General features: G+C 41.3%; 1 protein-coding gene across 1 annotated transcript in view; it reads left to right on the plus strand.

Annotated features, from left to right (window-relative positions):
* MAGI2 (membrane associated guanylate kinase, WW and PDZ domain containing 2) overlaps positions 1–26,915 on the plus strand; it is a 1,549,501-nt gene that overhangs the window by 1,120,134 nt on the left and 402,452 nt on the right. The window contains exon 7 of the mRNA XM_075558486.1: positions 11,091–11,148. Within this exon, the coding sequence (XP_075414601.1) occupies positions 11,091–11,148 (58 nt within the window). The remainder of the gene's footprint in view (positions 1–11,090; positions 11,149–26,915) is intronic.

A 26,915-nucleotide genomic window follows, 5' to 3' on the forward strand; every position in this document is an offset into this window, starting at 1 on the left:
TCATTTAAAATATTCTATTAATCTTTTTTGCTTCCTCATGCATTCAAATTATATTTATATATAATATAAGCTTTGCCTGTTTTCTATGTTGATAATACTGCTGGAACAATGGATTAACAGTTTGACACTACCAGTGACTCCAGGGGAGAAAAATGAGGCTTTCTGCATTCATAAAGGTTTACATTCTTGGAAATCCAAGGGGAACTTCTATTCTGTCCTATAGAGTTGCTATGAATTGGAATGAACTATGACAGTGAGCTTGTTACTTTAGGTCTTCCATGTTAATAACACATACAAGCAAAACTTTGCTGAAGATCATCCAACAACTGTTGCTGCAGTACATTGGCAGGAAGTTACCAGACACTCACCTCTGGGTCAGAAGAGCCCATGGAACAAGGGAGAGCGTTGCTAATGTCAGGGGTATCTTGGATGAAAGCAGAGAGTACCAGAAACATGTTTACTTGGGTTTCAGTGAGTACGCTGAGACATTCAACTGTGTGGATCATCGCGAACTACAGATAACCTTGAGAAGAATGAGACTCCAGAACCTAGGGAACCTATAAGTGAAGTCAAAGGTGGTTGTGTGAACAGAACAAGGAAATATTGCCTGGTTTAAAATCAGGAAAGGTATGTGAGAGGGTCGTATCCTCTCACCACGCTTATTAAATCTACATGCAGAGGAATGTGGCATCAGGATAAGAAGAAGGCTTACTAACACCTGCAAGATACAAATGGCAAAGCCTTCCTTGCTGAAAATGAGGACAACTTAAAGCACTTGCTGATGAAGATCCAGGAATGTATCCTTTGTTATGGCTTACAAATCAATGTAAAGAAAACCAAAATCCTCACAACCGGACCAATAGGTTACATCATAGCAAGTGGAGAAAAGATTGAAGTTGTCAATGATTTCACTTTGCTTGGATTCACAATCAATGCTCCATAGAAGCAGCAGTCAAGAGGTCAAAGGATGCATTGCACTGGGTAAATCTGCTGTGCAAGACCTCATGAAGACGTCGGATAGAAAGCAGGTCTTCTGACCTGAGGGACTCATCTTCTAGCACTATCTCTGACAATATTTTGCTTCTATTCATTGGGCCTTTAGTATCTGACAATGTTACAGTGGTGTCCATAGGTTTTCAGTGGCTGATTCCTCCAAAGGGACAGCTGATTCCTCCTTTGGAATCTATTGTTAGTTTGGAATCTTTGCTGTAACCTGTTCACTTTGAGTGACCCTGCTGCCATTTGAAATACCAGCAACAGCTTCCAGCATCCCAGCACCTCACAGACCACCACAGTACAACACACTGACAGACAAGTGGTGGCTTTATCTAATAGGAACGCAGACTATTCCAAAAACTATTCCTAATGAATAATTTAAAAAATAAACTTACGGCTATCAAGTCTATGCTGATTCATAGTGACCCCCTGTGGGTTTCGGAGACTGTAACCATGAACTAGAGAAGAGAAAGGCCAGTCTTTCCTGTACAGAGCTGCTGGTGGTTTCAAACTGCCAACCATGTGAATCACAGCTCCACTCGCAAAGAGGACTAACCAAGGCTCCTCTTCTAAGAGGTGATATCAGCTAAATAGCTCGTTTGTGAGATGCATGGATTGATAGACACATAAATAGAAGTAGAAGGAAACTTGGGATGTATATTTTTAAATCCTCAGCAGACAGTTGGTCCTCCTAACTTTATATGTAGCTTTTTCTGCATGATCTAGAAATGAATGTAAAGACAAGTGTGTACCAGGTTCATCACATGTTACCTTTCACTGTAGTCAGCCAATTAAGACCAAATGTGATCTTTTTTGAGTCTTGACCAGATGGTACCTTTTTTTATATTATATCTCTCTGCCACTGCTTCTAATCATCATCTCAAATAGATATGTCATCTTCAAAGTAACATTTCAAAAAGTTCAAATCTATATATGACAGCTTATTTGTAGATATGAAAGGACCTTTGAAGACCTCAAATATTATAGAGTACACAGTTCTCCATGCATCCAATCTATCGGGAAAATTGTATACATTTTCCATTCAAATTTGCTAAGCTAGTTAGAGGATAAAATGATTTGGAAAATGTTGATGTTGTTCTTGTTATGTGCCATTGAGTTGGTTCCGACCCATTGTGGCCTGATGTACAACAGAACAAAACACTGCCCGGGCCTCTGCCATCCTCGTAAGGACTCCTGCTCTTGAGCCCATTGGTGCTGCCGCAGTGTCAATCCACCTCCTTAGGGCCTGCCCCTCCTTTGTTGCCCTTCTACTTTACCAAACAGGAGATCCTGCTCCAGGGACTGGTCTCTGCTAAGTACACATCATCCAACGTCTGGAAGGGGAGGTCTTGCCACCCTCGTTTGCCTCTATGGAGCACTCCAGCTGTGCTTCTTCCAAGACAAATCAGTTTGTTCTTTAAGAAATCCATAGTCCTTTCAATATTCTTCTCCAGCACCACAATTCAAATGCATCAACTCTTCTCAGGTCTTCTTTATTTAATGTTCAACTTTCACATGCGTATGAGGCGATTGAAAATACCCTGGCTTGGGCCAGATGCACCTTAGTCCTCAAAGTAACATCCTCCTATATAAATGTGCTAAAGAGGTCATGTACTGCAGGTTTACATAATGAAGCTCATCTTTTGTTCTCTGGACTGCTGCTTCCATGAGTATTGATTAGGGATCCAAGTAAGACAAAATCCTTGACTTTAACCTTTTCTCCGGGTATCATGATGTTACCAATGATCAAATTGTAAGGATTTGAGCCTTCTTTACATTAATTTTTAATGAAGACTGAAATCCTGGATCTTCATCAGCAAGTGCATCAAGTCCTTCTCCCTTTCAGCAAGCAAGCTGTGGCATCTGCATATTGCAGATTGTTAATAAGCCTTCCTCCAATCCTGATTCAGCATTCTTCTTCACATAATCCAGCTTCTCTGATGATGTTCTCAGCATAGGGAAAGATGCAACCATGTCACACTTTTCCTGATTTTAAACCATGCAGTATTCCCTGTTCTGTTCACACGTCTACCTCTTTCTCCATGTCCAAGTTCTGCAATAGCACAGTGAAGTATTCTGGAATTCCCATCCTTGTCAATGTTATCTATAGTTTGTTATGAACCATTCAGTCAAATACTTTGCATAGTCAGTAAAACACAAGTAAACATCTTTCTGGTCTTCTCTGCTTTCAGCCAAGGTGATCTGACATCAGCAATTACATCCTTTATTATATGTTCTCTTCTGAATCAGGCCTGAACCTCTGGAAACTCCCTGTCTATGTATTGCTGCAACTATTGTTGGATGATCTTCAGAAACATTTTACTTGCTTGTGACATCAAAGATATTCTTCCATAATTTGAGCATTCACCTTCCTTTGGATTGGATACAAATATGGATCTTTTCCAATCAGTTGGCCAAGTAGTTGTCTTCAAAATTTCATAGCATGGGCGAGTGAGGGTTTCCCGTGCTTCCTCAGCTTGAGGAAACATTTCAACTCGTATTCCATCCACTCCTGGAGCCTTGTTTTGGCTAATGCTGAGACAGTGCAGCTTGAACTTCCTCCTTCAGCATCATTGGCTCTTTATCATTTGCTACCTCCTGAAATGGTGACTGGGAGCTAGTCCTTTTTGGTAGAGTGATTTTGTGTATTCTTTCCATGTACATTTGATGCTCCCTACATCATTCCATTTATGAACAACAAACCCACGAAACCTGGTCTTTAAAATATCCATTGTTGTACAAAAATAACAAAATACTCAGATTGAACAAATATGATAACATGAATTAATCTCAATAGTGTAGAGTAGAGATCAGCTAATTCTTCTTCCAGTTTTACAACTGGAAGAGCATCTACAATCACAGACCACAAATGGAAACCTCGCAGCCTATATATACTTCAAGAATATCAGTTTAACTTCTGCTGTCTATATAGATTATGTTAAATGAAAGATAGAAGAACTTAAAGGAACAACACTAGTTCTTTTCAGTTTGTGGTGATTGTTGTTTTTCCTCATTTGCTCTGTTCTTTCATTTATTTTATCACGTTGAGCTACTTTTTGAAGTTTTCTGTTCATGTCTTCCATTCATTCTAGCTATTCTACTTTTGAAAGCAAGATTTAAAGTCTCTTCTGACATTCGTTTTGTTTTCTTCTTACTTTCCTGTCTTTTTAATGACATTTTTATTTCTTAATATTTGATTTTCTTGATGTCCCCCTTATCTCATCTGGTTTCAGTCATTTGTGTTCAATGTGTATAATTTGCTGTTGAGAGGATCTGAAAAGTCAGATGGTATATACTCAAGGCTGTAGTTTGGATTTCATGGATATGCATTGTTTTTCTTTCGCTTCACCATAAACTTGCCTATTTTCAATTGATGGTCTGTACAGTTGGGCCTTGGCCTTGTTTTGACTGATGATATTGAGCTTTACCTCAGATGTAGTTAATTTTACTCCTGTGTATTTCAGTTGATGAGAATATCATACATATTTGCTGTTTTATGTATTGAAAAAATGGTTTGTAATTTTAAAATTATTGGTTATGTGATCTCCTGTTTTGTTTCTATCAACACGCTATAATTTCTAACAACTGATCCTTCTTTTCTGCTTCCAATTTTCATATTGTATACTGTAAACTTATCTACAAACCCCATGTGATTTTCTTCATTTGCCTCACTAGCATTCTTTGTCTAACGCAGAGTCAAATCTGGAAGCTCAGAGTGCATTTCAGTGCCGTTTATCGTTGTCTCCAATAAGTGGCTGTCCCAGGGTTTTTCTCTCCCTTTCATCGTGTCGTTATCTTGATACATTTAAAGATACTGACCAGTTAGTTCATAGTGTTCCTCATTTGAGTTTTTCAAGTGTTTTCTTGTGATGTCAATAACGCTATTTATTTTGGGCAAGAAAACCACAGAGGTGAAGCTATACCCTTCTCAGTGCACCTGTCAGAAAGCCACCATCTTTTTGTGGTATTAATCGTGGTTCATAATCATTACTATAGATTTTATTTTGAAAACATTTGACAATTCAAAAAAGTAAAGAATGCTCATTTTATCCTATCAGGGTGATACTAGTTACTTTAAAAGTTACTTTTGTTATATTTACAAGTAGTCCTGGAATCTGACATATGGCCTATTCTTTGTGGCCTTTTAATATTATGCAAAGTTTCCCTGATTTTGAAAACATTGAGCCACCGTTGACCCAACCCCTAAACGCAAGATTCTCTATCACAGTCACCTGCGTTTGCTTCATGCAGAGTTCCACAATCCCTGGGAGGCCTCCAGGCCTTTTCTGGCAATTCCCGAAGCACAGGAAGAGAGATGGCCTGCGTAACGGACGTCCTTATGGCACTTATCTTCCCCGGCTACTTCTGCTTGACCGAAGGCAAATAATACCACATGATTGGGAACGATTTTGAAGAAAATGCTGTAGGTCAATAAATTAATTGTAGGGAGAAAATGATAGGACAGATCATTGGGAAACTGAGAGAATAAAATAGTTTTAGTGGTGGTTGAGCTAAAAAAGAGTCAAATATGGGATGGCCATTCCAGGCGGTATGAAACATTAGTAAGCAGCAGAAGTCGATCAATAGGAAGAAAAGAACAAGGATTTGGACAGAGTAAAGTGGAACAGAGAGAAGGGTGAAGTACAGAGTAAGACTCTTTCTGCGATATTGTATCTCAAGTTCTATACATCAGCCCAGAAAACAGATGCATTGCCATTGGAAATGCTATCTTTAGTTTCTAGAATAGTCCCAAGTACAGCCTGAAAGTTGTTTTTGTTGAGGTATAAACATAAAAGGTATAGCAAAAAAGGGTGTCGGTATTCTGTAATGAAAATGGACCTGCTAAAAATAAATATAAGTGTAAAAAAATGTGGGAAGATCAATAAGTCAAGAGTGAACCTAGTGTTGTGTCAGATTGCCAACAAAGTTGGAAATACCCATTCAACAACTGTGATTCTGTTCTATCAGTTCAAAGCATATAGAACTAACTGTACCATTAGCTAGACATTTCCACTGACCTTTGCAGGTGAGATCACTGTAAAAAGATCTAATTACTGAACTTGCTTCATGGTATCTGTGTTAGTCCGGGTAGACTAAAGAAACAAATTCATGGAGACACTCATATGTGTATAAGAAAGAGATTTATATACAAGAGCAATAGAACATTGAGAAAACATCCCAGTCAGTCCATAAATCCAATATTAGCCCATATGTCCGATACCAATCTATAAAGACCTCTTCAGACTCATGAAACACATGCAGTTAGGCTGAATGTAAAAGATCATAGGACAGTGAGTAGAAAGTCTTTGGATCCAGTGTCATTGGAAACATCTCAGCGCTGGCAGGGGTCTCTGCATCATCAGGGTGGGTCCATGTTTCTTGTCAGCTGCACTGTCTCCCAGGAAAGTCAGCAGAGAGAGAGAAGTGTCTTCCGCCTCCAAGGAGGAAGTACCAGATTTCCCAGAATTCTCAGGAGAAGGCCATGCCCACCCAGAAGTCTCATCGGCTCTCCAGATTGACGTCCTAGACTCCACCCCTACACTCTTAATCCTTAAACTGACACCAGATTAGGTGATTATCACAGTACCAGGGCCTAACAAAAATCTCAACTGAAACTGTTCTTAATGCAACATTCACCTTCCTGATCGCAAGTGTTTGTTTTCTCAAGTGTATGTTATTCTTTCCTACCCATGACCAAATCTGAAGACGTTCCAGGTATGATTGGAGAGTGTTCTAAATAACCCAGGACCTCAAAGTTCTAAGAGACATGTTTGCCTCATTGGGCAAGCAGTATTACGCTGAAAATTCTCTTTCTAGTTGTTAGCTTAATTCAAACTGGAACAATTAGTTTGCTTAAAACACAGTTGAAGTCCAAATACCTTATTTTTCACCATAAAAAAGCTTCTTTTTTTCAATGAACATTTTTCTTAAGTGAACATTTTAATAGAAATATATTTTTAGTTTCCTTGTGGTTACCTTCCTATGAACATTAAATCTTTAAAATGGAATATTTAAAAATAATAACATACAATCTCAAATTATTTGCATGAAGATAAAGACATTATTCTAGTAGAACTATTCTTTTTTTCTTTTCTTTTTTTACATTTTATTAGAGGCTCATACAACTCTTATCACAATCCACACATATACATACATCAATTGTATAAAGCACATATATACATTCTTTGCCCTAATCACTCTCAAAGCATTTGCTCTCCACTTAAGCCCTCTGCATCAGGTCCTCTTTTTTTCCCCTCCCTCCCTGCTACCCCCTCCCTCATGAGCCCTTGATAATCCACAGCTTGTTATTTTGTCATATCTTGCCCTATCCGGAGTCTCTCTTCCCCCCCTTCTCTGCTGTCCATCTCCCAGGGAGGAGGTCACTTGTGGATCCTTTTAAGCTTCTTTACATCATGTAGAAAGCGGGTGCTCTTCAGTTAACAATCTTAAAGAGTTTTGTGACTTCCTTTCATGCGGTAGAAAGATGTAAACATTGTGATTTTGATTCTCCATGAGCATTCTAGCCTCGATCTCTTTTTTCATTCTGAGAAAATGTTTCTGCAGAGGAGTGAGCGTGCGCACACACGCAAATGCACATGCACACTCACGCAAGCACACACATCTCCTGACATGGAGTCCTGCCACACGTGCTTGCTTGGTGCATGCTGGCCGTGCTTCTTTCCAACATGGATTTGGTAGTTTTTGGGCAGCCTACAGCAGTTTCAATATGCCTTGCCAGCACCGTTATTCAAACACATCATTTTCCCTTCGGTGTCATTATATGTATAATCTCAGAGTGTGCATACACAGATAAGTCAAAAATATTGCTGAAGGGTCCAATTCATATATGCATAGATTTATTTTTTAAAAAGAAAAGAAAGTATGTTTTGACCACAAGTCTTCACAGTAATAGACTGCCTTGCCTTCGTCTCCTTAAAGCGCCTTCTGTTACAAAATCCCCAGTCAAAACAGAAGTTTCCAAGGGAATCCTTTGTTGTTGTTATTGTTGTTGTTAGGTACCATTGAGTTGGTTCCAACTTAGAGTGATCCTATGTCAAACAGAATGAAACTCCACCTGGTCCTGCACCAGCCCCACGTGGTCTTGTGGTTTAGCCCATTGTTATAGCCACTCTGCCAATCCATCTCCGTAAGGGCTGTGCGAGTCTAAGTAGACTCGAGAAACAAAGTCACGGACACACGTGTGTATGAGAAAGGTTTATAATCAAGAGCAATTGAAAATTCAGAAAATGTCTCAGCCCAGTCCAGATAAAGTCCATAAGTCCAATATTAGCCCATATGTCTGACACCAATCTATAAAGTCCTCTTTGGACTCATGAAACACATGCAATGACGCCGAGTGCAGGATGATCACAGGCCAGTGCATAGAAAGTCTTTGGATCCAGTGGCGTTGTAAGCATCTCAGCACTGGCAGGCGTGTCCACGTGGCTCCTCCAGTTCCCAGAGGTCTGGTTGCATCAGGGTAGGTCCATGTGGCTTTTCCAGGTCCCAGGGCATAACGTCATGTGTCTTGTCAGTAGAGCATTGTCTCGGGGAGTGAGCAGACAGGGAGGGGGTCTCCTGCCTCCAAGGAGGAAATACAAGCTTTCCCAGAATTCTCAGGAGAAGGCCATGCCAACACAGATGCCTCATTGACTATGATCTGATTGACAGGCTAGACTCCACCCCTACACTCTTGATCCTCAAATTGACAAATGATTATATAACTACCACGAGGGCTTTGCTCTTTTTGCTGCCCTTCTGCTTTACTGAGCCTGCTGTCCTTTTCCAGGAGGCTTGGCTCTCTGACCACATATCCAAAGTGCATGCGATGAAGTCTTGCCACGCTTGCTTCCAAGGACCATTGTGGCTGTATTTCTTCCAAGAGAGACTTGGTAGTTCTTTCTGCAGCCCGTGGACCTTCAATATTATTTGCCAGAACTGTAATTCAACGCAAAATTTTCCTTTAGTATTATTTATTCAATGTCCAACTTTCACATGAATATGAAACAATTGAAAATACTATGGCTTGGATCAGAAGCACCTTTGTCCTCAATGCAACATCCTTGCCCTTCAACACTTAAAAGAGGTCTTATGCTGTAGCTTTACCCAAAGTAATGCATCATTTTAATCTCTTGACTGTTGCTTTCCATGAGCATTGATGGTGAATCCAATCAAGAAAAATACCTTAGACGACTTCTGTCTTTTCTGTTTTCCATGATGTTACCTATTAGTTCAATTGTATTCTTAATGTGGCTCACATATGTTTGGTCCCAGAAAGGAGCAGAGACAAATGCTGTGTGATATCATTTATATGAATGTTGTTATATAAGAACCCATGAATATTGGCTTTGAGACATTGCCTCTTCTATGAAACAGGCAATGTATCGAGGGCAAAGTTCATTGGTGGCTACTCGGTGGGAAGAGGAGCCCCGGTGGTGGGGTGGTTACCCCAAGGGCAGCAGCTGGAAACCACCAGGGTTTTCTACTGCCATCAAGAGGCAAAGTCTCCGAAACGCACTGGGCAGTTCTACTGTCCTATTGGGCCAAAATGAGTCAGTGGTCTCGGCTTGATGACAATGAGTTTGGGTTTTTGAGGGTTGGAAGGCGGGGGAAATGGGAACATTTGGCTAAGGGCATTCATGTTATGCTCTGTAGCCAGTGCCTCGATTCGGACTCAACGGACCCCGCAGCACAGAGTGAAAATGCCCAGGAAGACAAGTGCATTGTGTTTCCTCTGAGGGCTGCTAGGTTCCAACCGCTAACCTTCGCATGAGTAGCTGCACTACACGGCCTCGTGCACTGGGCCACAGAGCTCCTATCTGTTTGTGCGTTTTTCCAGGGACTTCGAAAAGCTTGTGAATTTAAAAGATAATGACCTTTGCCATGAACTTTTTGAAGCCTCCTTATGTGTATATATATGTGTATGTGGATCTATGGTGATATAGAATATTCACCAAACTTTTAACAGCAGTCATCTCTGGATAGTGAAATTGCCGGTACTCTTAATTTTTTTTTTGTATAACCATGCTTTATCTACAGTGAACATGTGCTTCTTCTATAATAAAATACTTCAAAACATTTTTAAATCATTTTATTAGGGGCTCATACAACTCTCATCACAATCCATACATACATCAATTGTGTCAAGCACAATTGAACATTCATTGCCCTCATTATCTCAATATATTTGCTCTCCACTTAAGCCCTTGATATCAGCTCCTCATTTTCCCCCTCCCTCAAACATTAATATAGCCTACATTTCAAATTTTCTAATATATAAAAATAATACATATTATGAACATATAATTTTATATTTATTTTTAATCTTCATATTTCTACAAGTTAATATTCCTAAAGATCAATATATTTGGAAATCAAGATTATGAAACATGGTCTGGTCTTCAAGCAACATATGTTTGGTTATAGCAGCAGTATTTATAGCTACTATTGACTCTCTCTTGATATCTCTCTCCATATATTAATTAAGCATGAAAGATGGGAAACATGAGCTCTATTGACAGAGAGTGAAAGTGTGCTCAGCATTTTTGACTGAATAAAAAGGTTCCTCGAAAGCATACTGTCAGCATTCAGATGTTGACCCGCATGGTGTGAACAGCAATCCATCTGAACAGCAGGATGCCACTTGAGAATTTAGGCCTTTATTTCAGTCAGCAGACACGATTGACTAACCTCAGTACACAATCTGAAAGCACACTCCGTATCCCAAAGTGCTCCTTTCCACAATGCAAATAACTAATCCTGCGCCTTTAGGAAAGTGATTTGCTTTGTGGATTACCTTGCATGATGATACCATGATGACGTGTCACACCACTGCTTGGCATGGAACAAACCGCTGGTCCTGGCAGTGCATCGCAAAGAAGAGAGCTCTGTGGTTTTACCTGCCACTTTCCAAGTCAGTGCTTCTTAGGGTCCCTACAATATGTGTCCAAGCTGTGCTGGCTCTGACTGCGTTATTCCAGTTTGGCAGAGCATTTCCGCAAGCCATGAAGAATTAAGTTATATGACTTTTTATTAGACATTGGGATTTCTGTTCTTTATTTATTGAAAGACATTACTTTCTTTTTATCTTTCAGAGCTTCCATATGGCTGGGAAAAAATCGATGATCCCATCTATGGCACTTATTATGTTGAGTAAGTCTCTACATGTGATATTTATTCGTTGCTGGTATATTGTGTGAAAATTATGTTAGTATTTCATTTATTGAGCGTGTGGGTCTAATAGCCCCTCGACTTCCCTTTCATCTTACTCCAAAGCACCCACACACCCCTCCAGCTGCACCAGCAGGCTGTTTCTCACCTCTCTGCTGGCTAATTTGACATTCCTTTCCTCTGACTCATGATTCTAAGCCATTTCCCTCTGTCCTCTTAACTGAGTGATAATGAAAGATATCAAAGTAAATGTCCTTCATTTTGCAATCAAAATGTGGGAGCTGACTAGTTGTGTAAAAGAGATGTGTTAAACCGGATTTTGAGATAAATTAACTGAATCAGTCATGCTTTCCAGTTGAAGAATAAAACAAAATGTGCATTTGTTTCGCTCTTTGAAGGATCCATTTAAAATCAGCAGTATTCTTTCTTTAGATTTAATTACTGTATTACCTATTTGTGGTTGCATCAACTTAATATATCTTCTTATGGTGTTAACTTTCCTCTCTTGCGTCCTTTTATTTATCATAAAAATTTTACTTGGGATTAAATTATATACAATTTTATTCTTAAGAAAAATGGGCAATAGTTATCCTTTCAAAACTTAAATATGTGATTTATTTTTAAAAACTATCTCTCCTTATAGAGTTTTTGTTACTATCTACTGTGTAATGTTGCAAATGTTATCTGGATGAAAAATAGAGATGATGAAAGTATACATTAAGAGTATACCACTGGACTGTGGGGGTGGCCCCCCCATAAGACACATGCCCATCACTAACCACAGGGGTACAGAGGACAGCACTGGAGACACAGAGTGGGAATTGTGCCTCATTTGACACCACCTCACCCTCACCTCCCCACCCCTCCCAGAGCAAAACACGAAGGGAATGCAGCAGAACAGTAAAAGGAGTAAAACAATGACGTAACCAAGGAATCCCGAAAACAGACCTTGGGATTGGTGGGCAGGGCGTGCCACTTTACCAGATCAGATCATAAAACATTCAGAAGAGTCAGCAGACAGACCTGGAACTATTTACAGGGCTGAACTGTGTTGGTGTGTGGTAGGTTGTTGGTTCCCCCCTTCCCCGTTTTGTTGGTTTTTTTTTCCTTTTTTCTTTTCTCATGTCTATCCATATAAGATAGGTAGGATAACAAATCCTGAAGAGAAAACAAGGGGGCCAACGGCTCACATGGGAGAGGAGGAGGTGGGAGAAAGGGAGAGGGGAGCCAACAATCCCAGGGACAAGGAAACAAGAAGAGATCTAAAATCAATGGTGAGGAGGGCTTAGAATACCTGATGAGGTTTGATCAAGTCCAATGTAGCCAAGAGAAAGTACTGAGAGTAGAATGAAGGTCGAACATGATAGTGGGACAGGAGGAAAGTAAAAAGAAATAGAGGAAAGAACTAGGAGGCAAAAGACATATATAGAGGCGCAAATTTAGGCAAGCACATATGTAAATTCATTAACATGTAACATTAGGGATATAGGTCTATGTACATATATTTAAATGTTAAGCATGTAGGTAGCAGATCGGCATTGGATCTCTATTCAAGTACTCCCTCAATGCGAGAACACTTTTTTTCTAATACAATGCTCACCTTCCCAACACAATTGCTGAAGTCAAATGAGTGCATAAGCAAACGTGGTGAAGAAAGCTGATGGCGCCCAGCTATTGAAAGATATAGCATCTGGGGTCTTAAAGGCCTAAAGATAAACAAGCAGATCTCTAACAGGGAAGCGACAAAGCCCACATGGAAGAAGCACATCAGCCTGAGTGATCAAGAAGTGTCAATGGGATAAGGTCTTAGGCATCAGAAGACCCAAAACAAACAATTATATTGATGCAAATGAGGAGGTTGGAGTGGAGACCCAAATCCCATCTGTAGATAATTGGACATTCCCTCATAGAAGAGTCACAAGGAAAGAAGGAGACAGCCAGGGTGCAGCACAGCACTAACGAAACTCACACCCTTCCTCTAGTTCTTCAATGCTTCCTTCCTATCCTTCCCCCCACTGTCATGACCCCAGTCTACCTTACAAATCCAGCTAGACAGAAGCATGTACACTGGTACAGATAAGAGCTCTAGACACAGAGAGGACAGATAAACCCCTTAGGAACAGCAATATGAGTACTGATACCATAAGGGTGGGGGAAAGGTGGTGGGATAAGAGGGAGAAAGGAGGAACTGACTAAAATGATGTATAATCCCCCCCCCAGGGGGAGGAATAACAATACCATGGACAAAGGGAGACAGTAGGTGGTGTAAGATAGGAAAATAATAATAATTTATAATTTATCAGGGATACAAAGGGTGGTAGGGAGGGAGGGGAAAAAAGAGGAGCTGATACAAAAGGCTCAAACAAAAATAAAATATTTTGAAAACGATGATGGCAACATACGTACACATGTGCTTGATACAACTGATGTGTGGATTGTTATAAAAGCTGTAAGAACCCCCAATAGCATGATTTATTTATAATTAAAAAGAAAAGTATACTATGCAAGACAGACAGAGATTGGGAAAAACAACTTTTACCTAATTAATCAATATCTAGTTTAATTTTCTCTAACTATAATCTCTGTAATAATACTAAGCTAGGGGATCATGTGTTACAGATTGGCCTCAATTTTTGTGTGTATAAAAATATTTACAGTTATAGAGTATGTTAGACAGGGTTCTCTAGAGAAACAAAACCAGAACGCTAATAATTTTATATATATTTAGATAGATAGATAACATAAGAAGTAAATAGTTAATTCATCTATAAGGCAGTACAAATGGCTTAGTGCAACTCACTCCCATGAGACAATTGTGAGACACTGGCAGTCCTTCAAATCTTGACGGCCGACAGGTAATCCTCTGTAGAGCAATTCAGGCTACCCGGGCACAGACAGCAAACAACAAGGCAGGTCACCAACAGTCAGCCAGATGACAGGGTCCGACAGTCCCCAGTTCAAGAGATGCAAGTTCCAATGGTGTGGCGAAGCAGGTCTTGAAGGAACCCCAAGTTACAGCGACACAGTCCATAGGTTAGGTCCCACAGGTAGTGTAGCTTGCAAATGGAGGCACAGAACAAGTAAGACAGCGACACACTGATCAAAGAGCAAGAGACGAGAGGTGAGGCTCGCCGCGCCATTTATTTCTGCGCCCTTCAGTTAATCCCACATGTGTTCACTGGCCATGTTGGCACAATCTATGCTGACTACCTCATAGAGCTTTTACTAGTTCTTATGTTCTTCCTTATGCTGGGGGTACACAGGTGTTTGTCATCAGGTGCCATCAAGTTGATTCCAATTCATAGCAACCCCGCGTGACCGAGGAGAATTGCCCTGCAGGATTTTCTGGGCTATCATCTTTGGAAGCACGTGGGAAGGTCTTTATCTTGTGGAGTCCTGACTGGACTCATGCACCTTCAAGACTCCTTCTACAGACGATGAAGATCTATGTCATTCTTGACCTTGAGTGGGTCTCCTCATGAGCTTGGACACCTACCTTTCTCTCTTGGAGAAGCTGCCACAGGGGCGCTACCAGCCATCATCTCCACACTCACAGTGAACATGAGTTGCATTCCTTTGGCTCATAGGATCTTCTGACATAACCTCTTATGTGCTCATGTCAGGAGGATACTCAACTGAATAAATAATATGTTTATTACATGTTAAACATAATTGCAAAAACAAAGGGAAGTCATCTGTAAATAGTTTTAAGGCCTCTTAATCTCACTGAATTGCTAATTAGATTATAAATATAAGGATAATATAGCTACAGTTCCTATATTAATTTAAGAAAACAAAATATTTCCAATGAATGAATGCTAGCTTGACTTTACTCTCTGCTTGGGGCTTAAGGTACAAGCCTATTATATCTAGAATTCCAGGCAGTTCTGTGTGAAAACCAGATGTATGGGATATTTGCATTTTAATACATGATTTTTGCATAATTCATAATAGCAAGTAATTTAAGAACAACTTCTCACCTCTGCTACTGTACCTGGAACACAACCAATAGCAACTCATACAAATGAGTGAGCTACAATCAAATGAGACTTCATAAACAAAGCAGGCAGCTGGCGGAATCTGGCCTGCAGACCTCAGGATTTTGCTGGCTCCTGCCTGACTGTAGCTCGTCAGATGGTTCTAGGTTATCCGTTTAACCAATCTATCAAAAGTGAGACACCCACACGCCAAAAACAATGTTTACTGTTTTAATTGATTATTAATGTGTGTGTTCTTCAAGTAAAGAAGATCTTTTTCAGGTCAACTAAACACAGCCAAAGCCACTGCTGTCAAGTCAATTATGACCCATAGCAATCCCATAAGGCAAAGCACAACTGCCATATGGGGTTTCTAGAAATCTCGATCCAAGCAGACAGCCACATCTCTCCCCTACAGAGCAGCGGTGGGGAAGAAGCACATTCTTTGGGTCAGCATCTTAGTGTTTTGTTGGCTATCTTACTAGGGATTCTTTACTGCTGTGGGAATCTCCCCATATAATTGATAACTGAATTGACTATTGGATGCCAATCTAACAATAATTATCCTCATTATCTTTTAATTTCCAAAATCTCTGTCAAACGGGAGCCCGGTTCTGATGTATCTCCTGTCTCTCCCCAATTTGTGTTGAGAATTTTAACATGCCTCGGAAAAAATGCATGTGGGAAGCAGACGTGATCAGGTGACAAAGGGAACTGCAGTAAACGGATCTCTTAATGGAGAGCTACAGACTGGGAAACTCGGAGGGACAGTACTCCCTGCCTGCAGGACCCCTGGGGGCCCGCATCACCTCAATGGCAATGGGTTTGGCTTAGCTTTAGTTTATGTTTATCTCCTCGGGAGCTAGGCTGTGCTAACTAGAGGCTGTAACAGTCCATATCAGAGGTCAGCCTTCTCAGGTGCCCTTGTTTCAGGCACCTCTGCTATCTGTAGGTTTCCCGAGGGATTCCTTCTTAACGAGAGCCGACTCAAGGAGTCCAGGAAGGAAAAGAATGCGTGGAAACGGATTGTGGTGGCAACTGGACAATTCTACTTGATTGGTTGAACCCTGGAATGATATGATTTAGGTATTAATGCCAAGAGAAAATAAAAGGAAATGGGAAAAATAGGATCTAAGCCATGCGGTTCTTTCCACATGTACCCGTTGTGTTACATAGAGCTCTGTCATGGAGGTATGAGTGAGAGAGGAATGTTTGACCACTCTCTGATTAGGTCTTAGTCACTGAATGAGCCAATAGCCATGAGTTGGACCTCCACTGTTGGTTCTGACCTTCCTCCCTGCCCCCAGCCTGTAGGTGAGAAAGTGGGGACAGAAGGAACTGGCGTTGGGGGTTTCTTTCCCGTAACAGTGATCCACCACCTACACACTCAGAGTGACAGAGTACAGCTGCTCCGCGGGTTTCTGAGGCTGTGACTCTTTAGGGACATGCACTGCCTTCTGTTTCCACCAGGAAGCCACTGGGGGTGGGTTTCAAAGTGCGCCACTCACTATTCACAGACACATGCTTAGTGCCCTGCACCACCAGGGTTCCTTTCAAATTTGTTCCAGAAAACCATCTCACTGCCACTGACTGTTAATGTCAGTTCTGTGGTGGACCAAGAAGTCTTTTTGTTTTTCAGATTTGGGGTTTTATTTTAATCATTTTATTGGGGGCTCATACAACTCTTATCACAATACATAAATCCATCTATTGTGTCAAGCAATGTACATTTGTTGCCCTCATCATTTTTAAAATATTTGCTTTCTACTTGAGCCCTTGGTATCAGCTCCTCATTTTTTCCCTCCCTCCCTGCTGCCCCCTCCCTCATGAACCCTTGATAATTTATAAATTTTTATTATTTTGTCATATCTTACACTGTCCAATGTCTCCCTTCCCCCACTTTTCTGTAGTCCATCCCCCAGAGAGGAAGTTATATGTAGATCATTGTAATCAGTTCCCCCTTTCTACCCCACCTTCCCTCTACCTTCCCAGAATCGCCACTCTCACTACTGGTCCTAAAGGGATCATCTGTCCTATATTCACTGTGTTTCCAGTTCCTATCTGTACCAGTGTACATCTTCTGGTCTAGTAGGATTTTTAAGGTAGAATTGGGATCATGATAATGGGTGGGGGGGAGCAATTAAGAACTAGAGTAAAGTTGTATGTCTCATTGTTGCTACACTGCACCCTGACTGGTTTGTCTCCTCCCCACAACCCTTCTGTAAGGAGATGTCCAGTTTCCTACAGATGGGCTTTAGCTCCCCAATCTGCACTCCCCTCATTCACAATGATATGATTTTTTTTTCTTTGATGCCTGATACCTGATCCTTTTGACACCTCATTATCACACCGGCTGGTGTGCTTCCTCCATGTGGGCTTTGTTGCTTCCAAGCTAGATGGCCACTTGCTTACCTTCAAATTACTGAAACCAGAATGAAAGCTGAACATGGTAGTGGGATGGGAGGACAGCGAAAGGAAATAGAGGAAAGGAGTAGGAGGCAAAGTGCATACAGAGAAGCCTAAATACAGACATGTACATATGTAAATATATTTATGATTATGGGGCAATAGACCTATGTGCATATATTTATAGGTTCAGTAGTAGGGTAGCAGATGGACATTGGGCCTCCTCATGCATACTCCCCTAATATAATAACACCTCGCCCTGATAAACGGTCATTGCAGGATACCCACCTACCCGACATGATCACTGAAGACTGACATGTGTGAAAGAAAACGTGGTGAAGAAAGCTGATGGCTATCAAAAAATATAGCGTCTGGGGTCTTAAAGACTTGAAGGCAAATAAGTGGCCATCTAGCTCAGAAGCAACAAAGCCCACAGAGAAGACGCACATGGCCTAAGTGAATACAAGTGTTGAATGGACTATGTAGCAGACACCAAGGAACAAAAACAATCATTGTGTGATCACCTTCCTCACATAATCACTGAAGACGAAGGTGTGCATAAGCAAGTGTGGTGAAGAAGGCTGATGGTGCCCGGCTACTGAAAGATATAGCACCTGGGGACTTAAAGGCTTGAAAGCAAACAAGCGGCCATCTAGCCCAGAAGCAACAAAGCCCACACGGAAGCAGCACACCAACATGGGTGATTGTGAAGGGCAGAGGAGGCCATGTCTCAAACAACAAAGGTGGGGGGCTGGGGAGGGATCACATCACCGTGAATGAGGGGGAGTGCGTGATGTGGACCCAATGCCCATCTGTAGACAGCTGGACATCCCTTGCAGAGGGGTAGTGGGGAGGAGATGAGTCACTCAGGGTTCAATGTAGCAACAATGAAACTCAAAACCTTCCTCTGGTTCCTGAACGCCTCCTCCCTCCCAATTATCATGACCCCAATTCTACCTTGAGGACCTGGTTACACCAGAGGATATACAGCAGTGCAGTAGGGATCTGGTGACACAGGGAATCTAGGGCGGACAAACCCCTCAACACCAGCGGTAGGAGTGGCGACACCAGGATGGAAGGGGGTATAGAAAGGGAGAACCGATCTTGGAGATCTATGTGTGACCTCCTCTCTGGGAGATGGGCAATGGGAGGGTGGGTGAGGGGAGACGCCGGGCAGTGTAAGATAAGATATAATAATTATTTATAAACTATTAAGGGACCAGGGGGGAGCGGGGAGGGAGAGGGAGGGGGGAAAAAAGGGAAACTGAGCTGATTCCAGGAACCCAAGTGGAAGGTGAATTTTGAGAATGACGAGTGCAACGAATGTATAAGGGTGCTTTGCTCAATTGATGCATGTATGGATTGTGATAAGAGTTGTATGAGCCCCAATAAAAAGATTTATTAATTAAAAAAATAATACATATGTACTATTTTACTTGTAGGAAAGCCTAGATATGAACTTGCACAATTAATATCCATAAAAAACTTTTGAGGGGAAAAAAAAGCCTTTAAGACCCCAGAGGCTATATCTTTTGATAGTCGGGCACCATCAGCTTTCTTCACCACCTTTGCGTATGCACCCATTTGTCTTCAGCGATTATGTCAGGAAGGTATGCATCATGGAATGCCAATTTAATAGAACAGAGTGTTCTTACATTGAGGGAGTACTTGAGTGGAGGTCCAATGTCCATCTGCGACTTAATACTAAACCTATAAATATATGCACATAGATCTTTTTCTCCACCATCATATATAAATACATTCACATATGTACATGCCTGAATTTAGACCTCTATAAATGCCCTTTGGCTCCTAATTCTTAATTCTATTTCTTTTTACTTACCTCCTGTCCCACTGTCATGCTCAGCCTTCATTTGAGTTTCAGTAATTTCTCTCAGTTACATTGTCCTCTATCAAGCCCTACCAAGCTTCTTATACCCTACTTGCCCCTGATTTTGGATCACTTGTTGTTCCCTTGTCCCTAGGTTAGTTGACACAACTTCCTTTTCCCCACACTCTTTCCAATGTCCCCCAGGAACCATCGGTACCATTGTTTTCTCCTCCAGGTTGTTTATCGAGCCTTTCTTATTTAGATAGAACTGCAGAGATAATAATATGCACAAAAAAACAAGACAGAGCAAAACAAAGTGACACAGGAAAAGAAAATAACGACAGCAAAATCAAACAAAGCAATGAAAAACCTGTAATTAGTTCAAGGACTGTTTGTTGGCCTTTAGGAGTATTTTCTAGTTGAGTCTGATGGGGTGCCACACCCTAGCCCCAAAGTCTATTTTTGTACTCACTTGGGACTTCCTTACTCTGCTCCTCTTGCTGTTCTGTTGCACGCCCTTAGTGTTTTTGCCTCAGTGTGGTGGGACCATATCAGGCAGAATTTCCATGCTGTGTCTCCAGTTATTGTCCACTGTAGGGCTATGAGTCAGTGAGGGATGTCATGGGGGCAGCCATGTGGTCCTCTCTGTTCATTGACTGCTCTGAGCAGGAATATCGTCCTTAAGGCTTTGTGGGCCAGGATGTGCTCCACTGTCTCTTCCTCCCCCTCTCTTCCTCCTCCCTTCATTTGCTCCTGTGTGCTCCGATTAGACATGTCCCTTTCCCTGACTGTAGCGTCAGTGCTGTCCTCTGAAGTAAATTCTTCTGAAAGAGGGGAAGTTCTCCACGTAGTTGTGATTGGGGCCAGCCCCTCAGACCTCTCTAATGGTTCCCTGCTTCATGCCAGTGTTTCTCAGTTTTTCAGGAGCTTTCTTGTGAGATTAGGAGAGATGGCTTCCAAGAGCTTTACCCATTGCATCAAAAACTAGACATGCTGTCCCCATTATCTTCATGCCAAACGAAGAAGTGTTATTTTTTGGTTTTGCCCATTATATTTCTCTCTATACATGCTCACTTCCTTTTTCATGTATCACAGCCTTAGACCTACTGGAAAATTATTCATGATTTAGTTAGCCATGTCTTACATCATTAGATCAAACGGACATATCTGATAGCTTTATATTGCAACTGATTTTGAGGTCATATATACAGGTCATAATGAGTCAAGACAGTTTAACTTCTCTCTGGTTGCATTGATTTCTTTGAGGTTAACATAGCTTTGTCCACATTTCATAATTCCATAAGTTATTTCAATATTCACTGTTATGAGTGCACTAGGCCTAATCCCATTGTATAGAGGGTCACGATGAGTCGAAATTGATTCAACAACGACACTGAACAACAACATAGTGAGAATGAAGCAGATTGTATTAATTTTACAGAGCAGGAAGCCCTGGCCAAAGAAATCAAGTAACAGACATTATTGAATGTATCAGTTATCACTGAGTGATGGAGAGGAGGGGTAAAATCCAACCCAGTCATAACTGCAGAGATCTTGTTCCAAAAGCCCTTACTCAAAATCCCATCAGCACATGTACAACTCATACATAATCAGTAATGACTCAATGAACCTCCCTGACTCATTGATGAAGAAAATTAAGGAGCTCCTCAAGAGAGCCACCGGTTCGGCTCCCATCTAGTACACTCCCAAACCAGGGCACCCACCCATGTGCGGTCAGACCCTGCAGACACAACTTGTGACCAAACACTATGAGTTCATGCCCCCAGTGCCCACAAACTCAGAGTGACCTTGAACAACATTGCCATCAGGAGTCAGATGCAAAAGAAGAGGGACCCTGGAGGGGACATTCATATAGGAAGGTGGGAACTCTGGAGCATCAGGGACCACCACACAGCTTTGTATTTCAGGGGGGAAATGGCTCCTACTCAACATCTGTTCTTATCTTCTCTGTCGATGGGGCAGATGGCTAGTCTACCCTCTAGTCTAGTCTATGTCACATCAGAAAGAATTTAGTCCAACTTTCATGACAGACACCAAATCCACGATCGTGCACCACTTAGGAACATATTAAGAAATCCTAAAGTTGCTAAGTACAAATGTTACTACCACTCTTCTTAAAGAGAAGGGGAAGAAATAATGAAAAGGGTGTAAAATATACAGCGGAGCAGCTGTGACTTTTGTACAAATGCTTTGTTTGGGGTTTTTTTCACCATATTTTGTGAAATTATGTCTGCTGGTTTTAATGGCAGTTACACAATTTGCTTAACTAGCTAGTCCAGAAGACACAATTTCCCGAGGCAGCTTTCATGCAAAGCTGCATTCTCTGGCACAGAGAGAGGAGCAAAGCATAGAACTATTATAAAATTATAGTGGGGCCTGGCAGATGCGATTCTCATGTAGAGGTTTTACAGGTTTTTCATGTGATGTCACATCTGCCACTATAAAATGTTACTTGTGTGCAATTCCAGAAATTATGAAAAATACTGCATAATGTCTTAAATGTAACATGAACTATAAAACGGAAAACCACATTCATTTCAGAGTTAATGGTGAGCATTTGTCAGAATAAGACAAGTTGGAAAATGGCTAAAGAAGCTCTTAACTTGGTATCTGTTTTTAACAAAAGAAATGCTTCGCATTTTGATGCCTTTAAATATTTTTCTAAATTTTATCATAAGAAGTCTTCCATCTAGCATTTGTTAAAAGTCAGCATGAATTGAAACATTTTCCATTAGAAATAAACAGGCTCCTTTAAAAATGTTGCTTATTCTTAAGAGTTCTTTTCTCTATCCAAACTTGTTTCTCACGCTATTGTAAGTGATCCCTTCAACCTTCAAAAAGTAGAAAGCTTTCTGATGTCCATTTGCCCGAATGCATTAGCCATAGAAGATCCAAAACTCAATAGACACAGTTGGGCAAGTTGCTAAAGACCTCCCAGCGCTGTCGGCTTTGTGGCTCTGTTCAGGGCCGTCGAGTCCACTTGCCTCATAGACACCCTGTGTGGCAGAGAGGAGTAAACACATAGGGCCTCTGTGTCCGTCCTCTACATGCAAGCAAAGCACTAAGTCTTTTCTCCCACACACACTGCTAAGTGAGCTTAAACGGCCAATCTTTCGGTTAGCAGCTGAGCATTTGTCACTGTTCCATTCAGGCTCTGCTCTGTGCTTCAGCACGCTCTAAATCCCTAAGTAGGATTTAGACATACGAATATTATTTTACTGAAGGAGACCAAATGCCACAACCTTCAGCATGGTTGACTCCTCAACATAAAGAAGACAAAAATCCTCACCACTTGACCAGTGAGTGACATTATGTTAAGCAGAGAAAATATCAAAGTTGTCCACGATATCATTTAATTGGGTCAGCAATCCTTGTTGATGGAACATTTGCATTGGGCAAACCTGTGGCAAAGACCTTTTCGAAATGTGAAAAAACAAAGATGTATCACGTTGATACTCAGATGCACCTGACCGAAGCCATGATACGTTCTGTTCACGCATGTGGATGAGGAAGCTGCCAGGTGGAAAAGGAAGAACCGAGCACTGGGAGGACATTTGAATCATGCCCTTGGCGATGCCTATTGACTGCGCCGTGGGCTACCCGCAGACGGAACCCACGCGTCTTGGAAGAAGGACAGCCCCTAGAAACAAGGTCGACAACGGTTCATCTGATGTACTTTAAACATAGTATCATGAGTAACCCAGCCCAGGAGAAAGACTTTATGCTTGTAAAACAATTGTTTTTAATTAAAAATAGAGGAAGCTCCTCAATAAGATGGATTGGCATGGTGACTTCAGCAACGTGTTCAAATGTATCCATCAGTGTGCGGATGGTGCAGGGTTAAGCAACGTTTTCTCCTGCTGCCACTATGAGTTGGAGCTCATTTGATGGCCTCTAATGACAACAACAGGGCGTGACAATGGTCAGGCTATTGGGCAACCGGGTTGCTCAGTAAGCCGCGCCTGCACAGTTCCAGCTGTGTGACCTTGGGCAGACAGAGTGCGGAACAGGAAAGGGGAGACGAGTGCAAGCAAGGAGGAGGAACCTCGAAAGAGAGACGAGCAAAGAGCAACAGGAACATCTACTGAGCATCTACTACATGCCAAGTACTATTCTGAGTACATTGTAGATAATTAGCTTATTTAATCTCATAAAAAATGGAGGCCTGGACTCCTATTAGCCCGTTTTATACACAAAGTGAAATATGCATGGCTTTTACAAATACTAGATAATGGGCGCAGAAATTAACCCTAGGAAATCTGGGTGTACAATAGTTAAGCATTCAGATGCGAACTGAAAGGATCCCACCAGCTGGTTTTTATGAGTTAAGTCACCTTGGTGGAACTTAAACACAAGAACAGCAGCACAGTGAGCTTTTGAGTAACTTCTCTCCCGGTGTCACTGTAGTTTCGGATCTTTTATCACGTTCGCATTTGTGTGAATGGACATCGGAAAATGACATAGCAGTCTGGTGCTACACAGATAACCCCTTAGAAACACCGTGAGCAGTTCTACTCTGTTTATGGAATCAGAATCACTACGAATCCAAATAGCTTCAATGGCAGTGAGTTTGGATTGTCTCATTCCATAGCTGGTATTTAGCCCTTAACCTTAGTATGTACTAAGTACTGAAGAGTGCTCTTTTCGTATTCTGTACCAATAAGTTCTTTATTATTGTCCTTCTTTGCTTTTCCAGTGTGTGTTAGGCAATGTGTGTTAGGCAAGAGTCTCTGGAGAAATAAAACCAGGATACTTTGATAGATAGATAGATTTATATAGCAAGAAAGAATACAACAACTAATTAGTCCACACAGCAGTACAGAGGGCTCAGTTTAACTCAATTTGGTTGGACATTTAATATATTGATGATCCTTCAACTCACACTGGCTGCTGGTCCAAGGTCAAGGAAGCAGACAGCAGAAGCTGCCCTCAAGCAAGATGAGAAATCAGCCCATGGGCAGCAGACATGGGACGGTGGGCTGCAACACCAGAAGGGAAGTCAAGGCAGAGCCGTGGCCAGTAGTGCAGCAGTGTAGGGAATCAGGTCCTGATGGAGCCTCAAGCTCTAGCAATGCACAGCATGGTGACACAATCAACGGGTAGGCTAAGCCCATGGATAGCACAGCACACAGTTGAGGCAAAGGACTGGTTCAGGCAGCAACTTGCTGGTCCAATCACCAGGGAGAAAGAGAAGGAGGCCATTCTCAGAAGCCATTTGTCTCAGTCACCCTCCAATCAAGCTGTGGCCTGATTGACAGGTGACACGTTCCTACAGGAGTCATATTGGCATAGAACATCTAACTATCACACCGTGTATCCCCCAAAGTGAATAATTCTAAGGGAAAGTGTTTTCTTTGGAAACAAATAAGCGTACAACGTAATCTCTTGCTTAGAGTGTGACACTTGGAATACCAATAGCTTTTCTTTAAATTATTAATTCTATACTCTTAAAATTTATTAATTCTATACATTTTAATTATAGGAAGGAGGAACTGCAAAGGATGCTGTGTATGTGGCTTTTGGGAAAGATAAGGTTTCAGGGTAATTCCTAAAGAAGTGACTTTGTCTTCACGACCTGTGGCATTGCTAATTTGGCATCTGAGAGCCAGCAGTCACTTTTCACTCATAATGATGGGACAACCTGCTCCACTGAAGATTGGAGAGACCCGCTGGGGCAGTTCCACTCTGCCCGATAGGAACACTGTGCGTCATAGTTGACTCGATGGCAGGGAAGTTTTATCATAGATAAAAATGGAAGCATTTACAGTCGAGGAAAACAAATCTCTGGAGGGTTCCCTAAGGGCATATGGGTAGGCAAACTTAAGCTGTTCAGATGCCATGTAGTGCCAAGAAAGGCAGGGAGTGACCTTTCAAAAGAGCAGCTGTATTTTTATATTAATATATTTGTTCCATTTTTGTACTTTATGGCACATTTTTTCTGTATTTGTAAAGCATGCATTCATCAATGAATGTCATTTTCTCAGCTGAACTGTAGAATCTGTATATTGACATAAACATCAGGTGCCCAATCTGTATGAACTACAATCAGCCTCTTTGGGGGAGCTAATACATCATACATTATTTCTATTTTTTACTTCCTTCCATCTGAAGCAGGCCCATTCTATAGTTCTTGGAATCACTTCTTTCAGACGGAAGAAAACAAGTCATCAAACTTTGTGCTCACTTCATGGCCACTGTGTCGATTTGAACTTGCAGTGATTCTGTAAGAAATAGAATAGTTCTTGTGGGGTCCCCCATAAATCTTTATTGGAAGCAGAAAGCTCGTCTTTCTCCTGTGGAGCACCTAGTGGATTTGAACTGCTGACCTCACTCTTAGATAAGCACATAACTCACTACACCACGGAGCTCCTGTCAGGCTTTATGTTGTTATCCCAATTACTCTTTATGCCATTGTTTCTCAAACATTTTTCTTCAACCGTATAAAGCCTTATGTCTAATCTTCTTCCTCACCACTGCCATCCAGTGAAGGTTTGGAGATATCCCCCTCACCCCTACTTTAATGATTAGAGATCATTTCTTCATGCTGTTAGAGATGCCACCGTTGATATTTTCTGACAAGAGAATTTGCTCTGTATTCTAATTTTCTCCCCAATCCTGAAAATCATTTCAGCTAGAAGAAAATTCCAATCTAGCTACATACTTTTATTTTTAAACAATGGTTTATTCTCATAGATTACTCTCACATAACTTCTGGCCTCAAATAAAGAATGTTTGGGGCACCCAGAAGTTTAAATGGACTTAATCACAGATGGACTTTGACCAATAACAATGTATGATTCACCTTGATGTCACAGTTATATGTCCATCTTAAATCAGAACATTTTTTATTATTCTTATCATATACTTCCTTCGGATCTAAAGTCAGTAATAAAAACCAAAAGAAGTATTACTCTGGCAACAACTTTTCCTTGCATATTTAGTGGTGCAGAAAGATAAATGTAATATAAACGAGCTATGTTGGTATATTTGTCTTTAAGCATTTTTTATGAATATAAAAACTAAATGGAGCTCATTTTAAGGCCCAGGTGGAAGGTTTTTATTTAGTTGCTCTTAATTTGAGTGACGTATTAAAATGTATGATATGTGCATAATATATCAATAAAACTTGTTTTAATTGACCAAGTAAATTCAAACCCACAGCTACCCTTCGTATGTCAGGTAGAACTGTGTTCTATCTATAACTGAGTAATTTCCTAAAGTCGATGGTCAGGCCTTTCTTCCAAGACTCCCAAGGAGACTCAAACATCCAACCTTTCCTGGAGCAGCCAGGCACGTTTGCCATGTGCACCACCCAGGCTCTCCGTGAAGGATGGATCAAACCAGACTCCCTGCCATCAAGTCAATTCCAAGTCATGGTTACCCAGAGGACACCACGGAACTGCCTCTCGATGTTTATGAGACTGTAAATCTCTACAGGTATGGACATTGTCCTTCTTCTCCCCTGGAACACTGTGTGGACTAGATGTGCTGGCCCTGTGGTGGACAGCTCAGTG

Source organism: Tenrec ecaudatus, chromosome 9 (genome assembly GCF_050624435.1).
Source record: "Tenrec ecaudatus isolate mTenEca1 chromosome 9, mTenEca1.hap1, whole genome shotgun sequence".
NCBI lineage: Eukaryota > Metazoa > Chordata > Mammalia > Afrosoricida > Tenrecidae > Tenrec > Tenrec ecaudatus.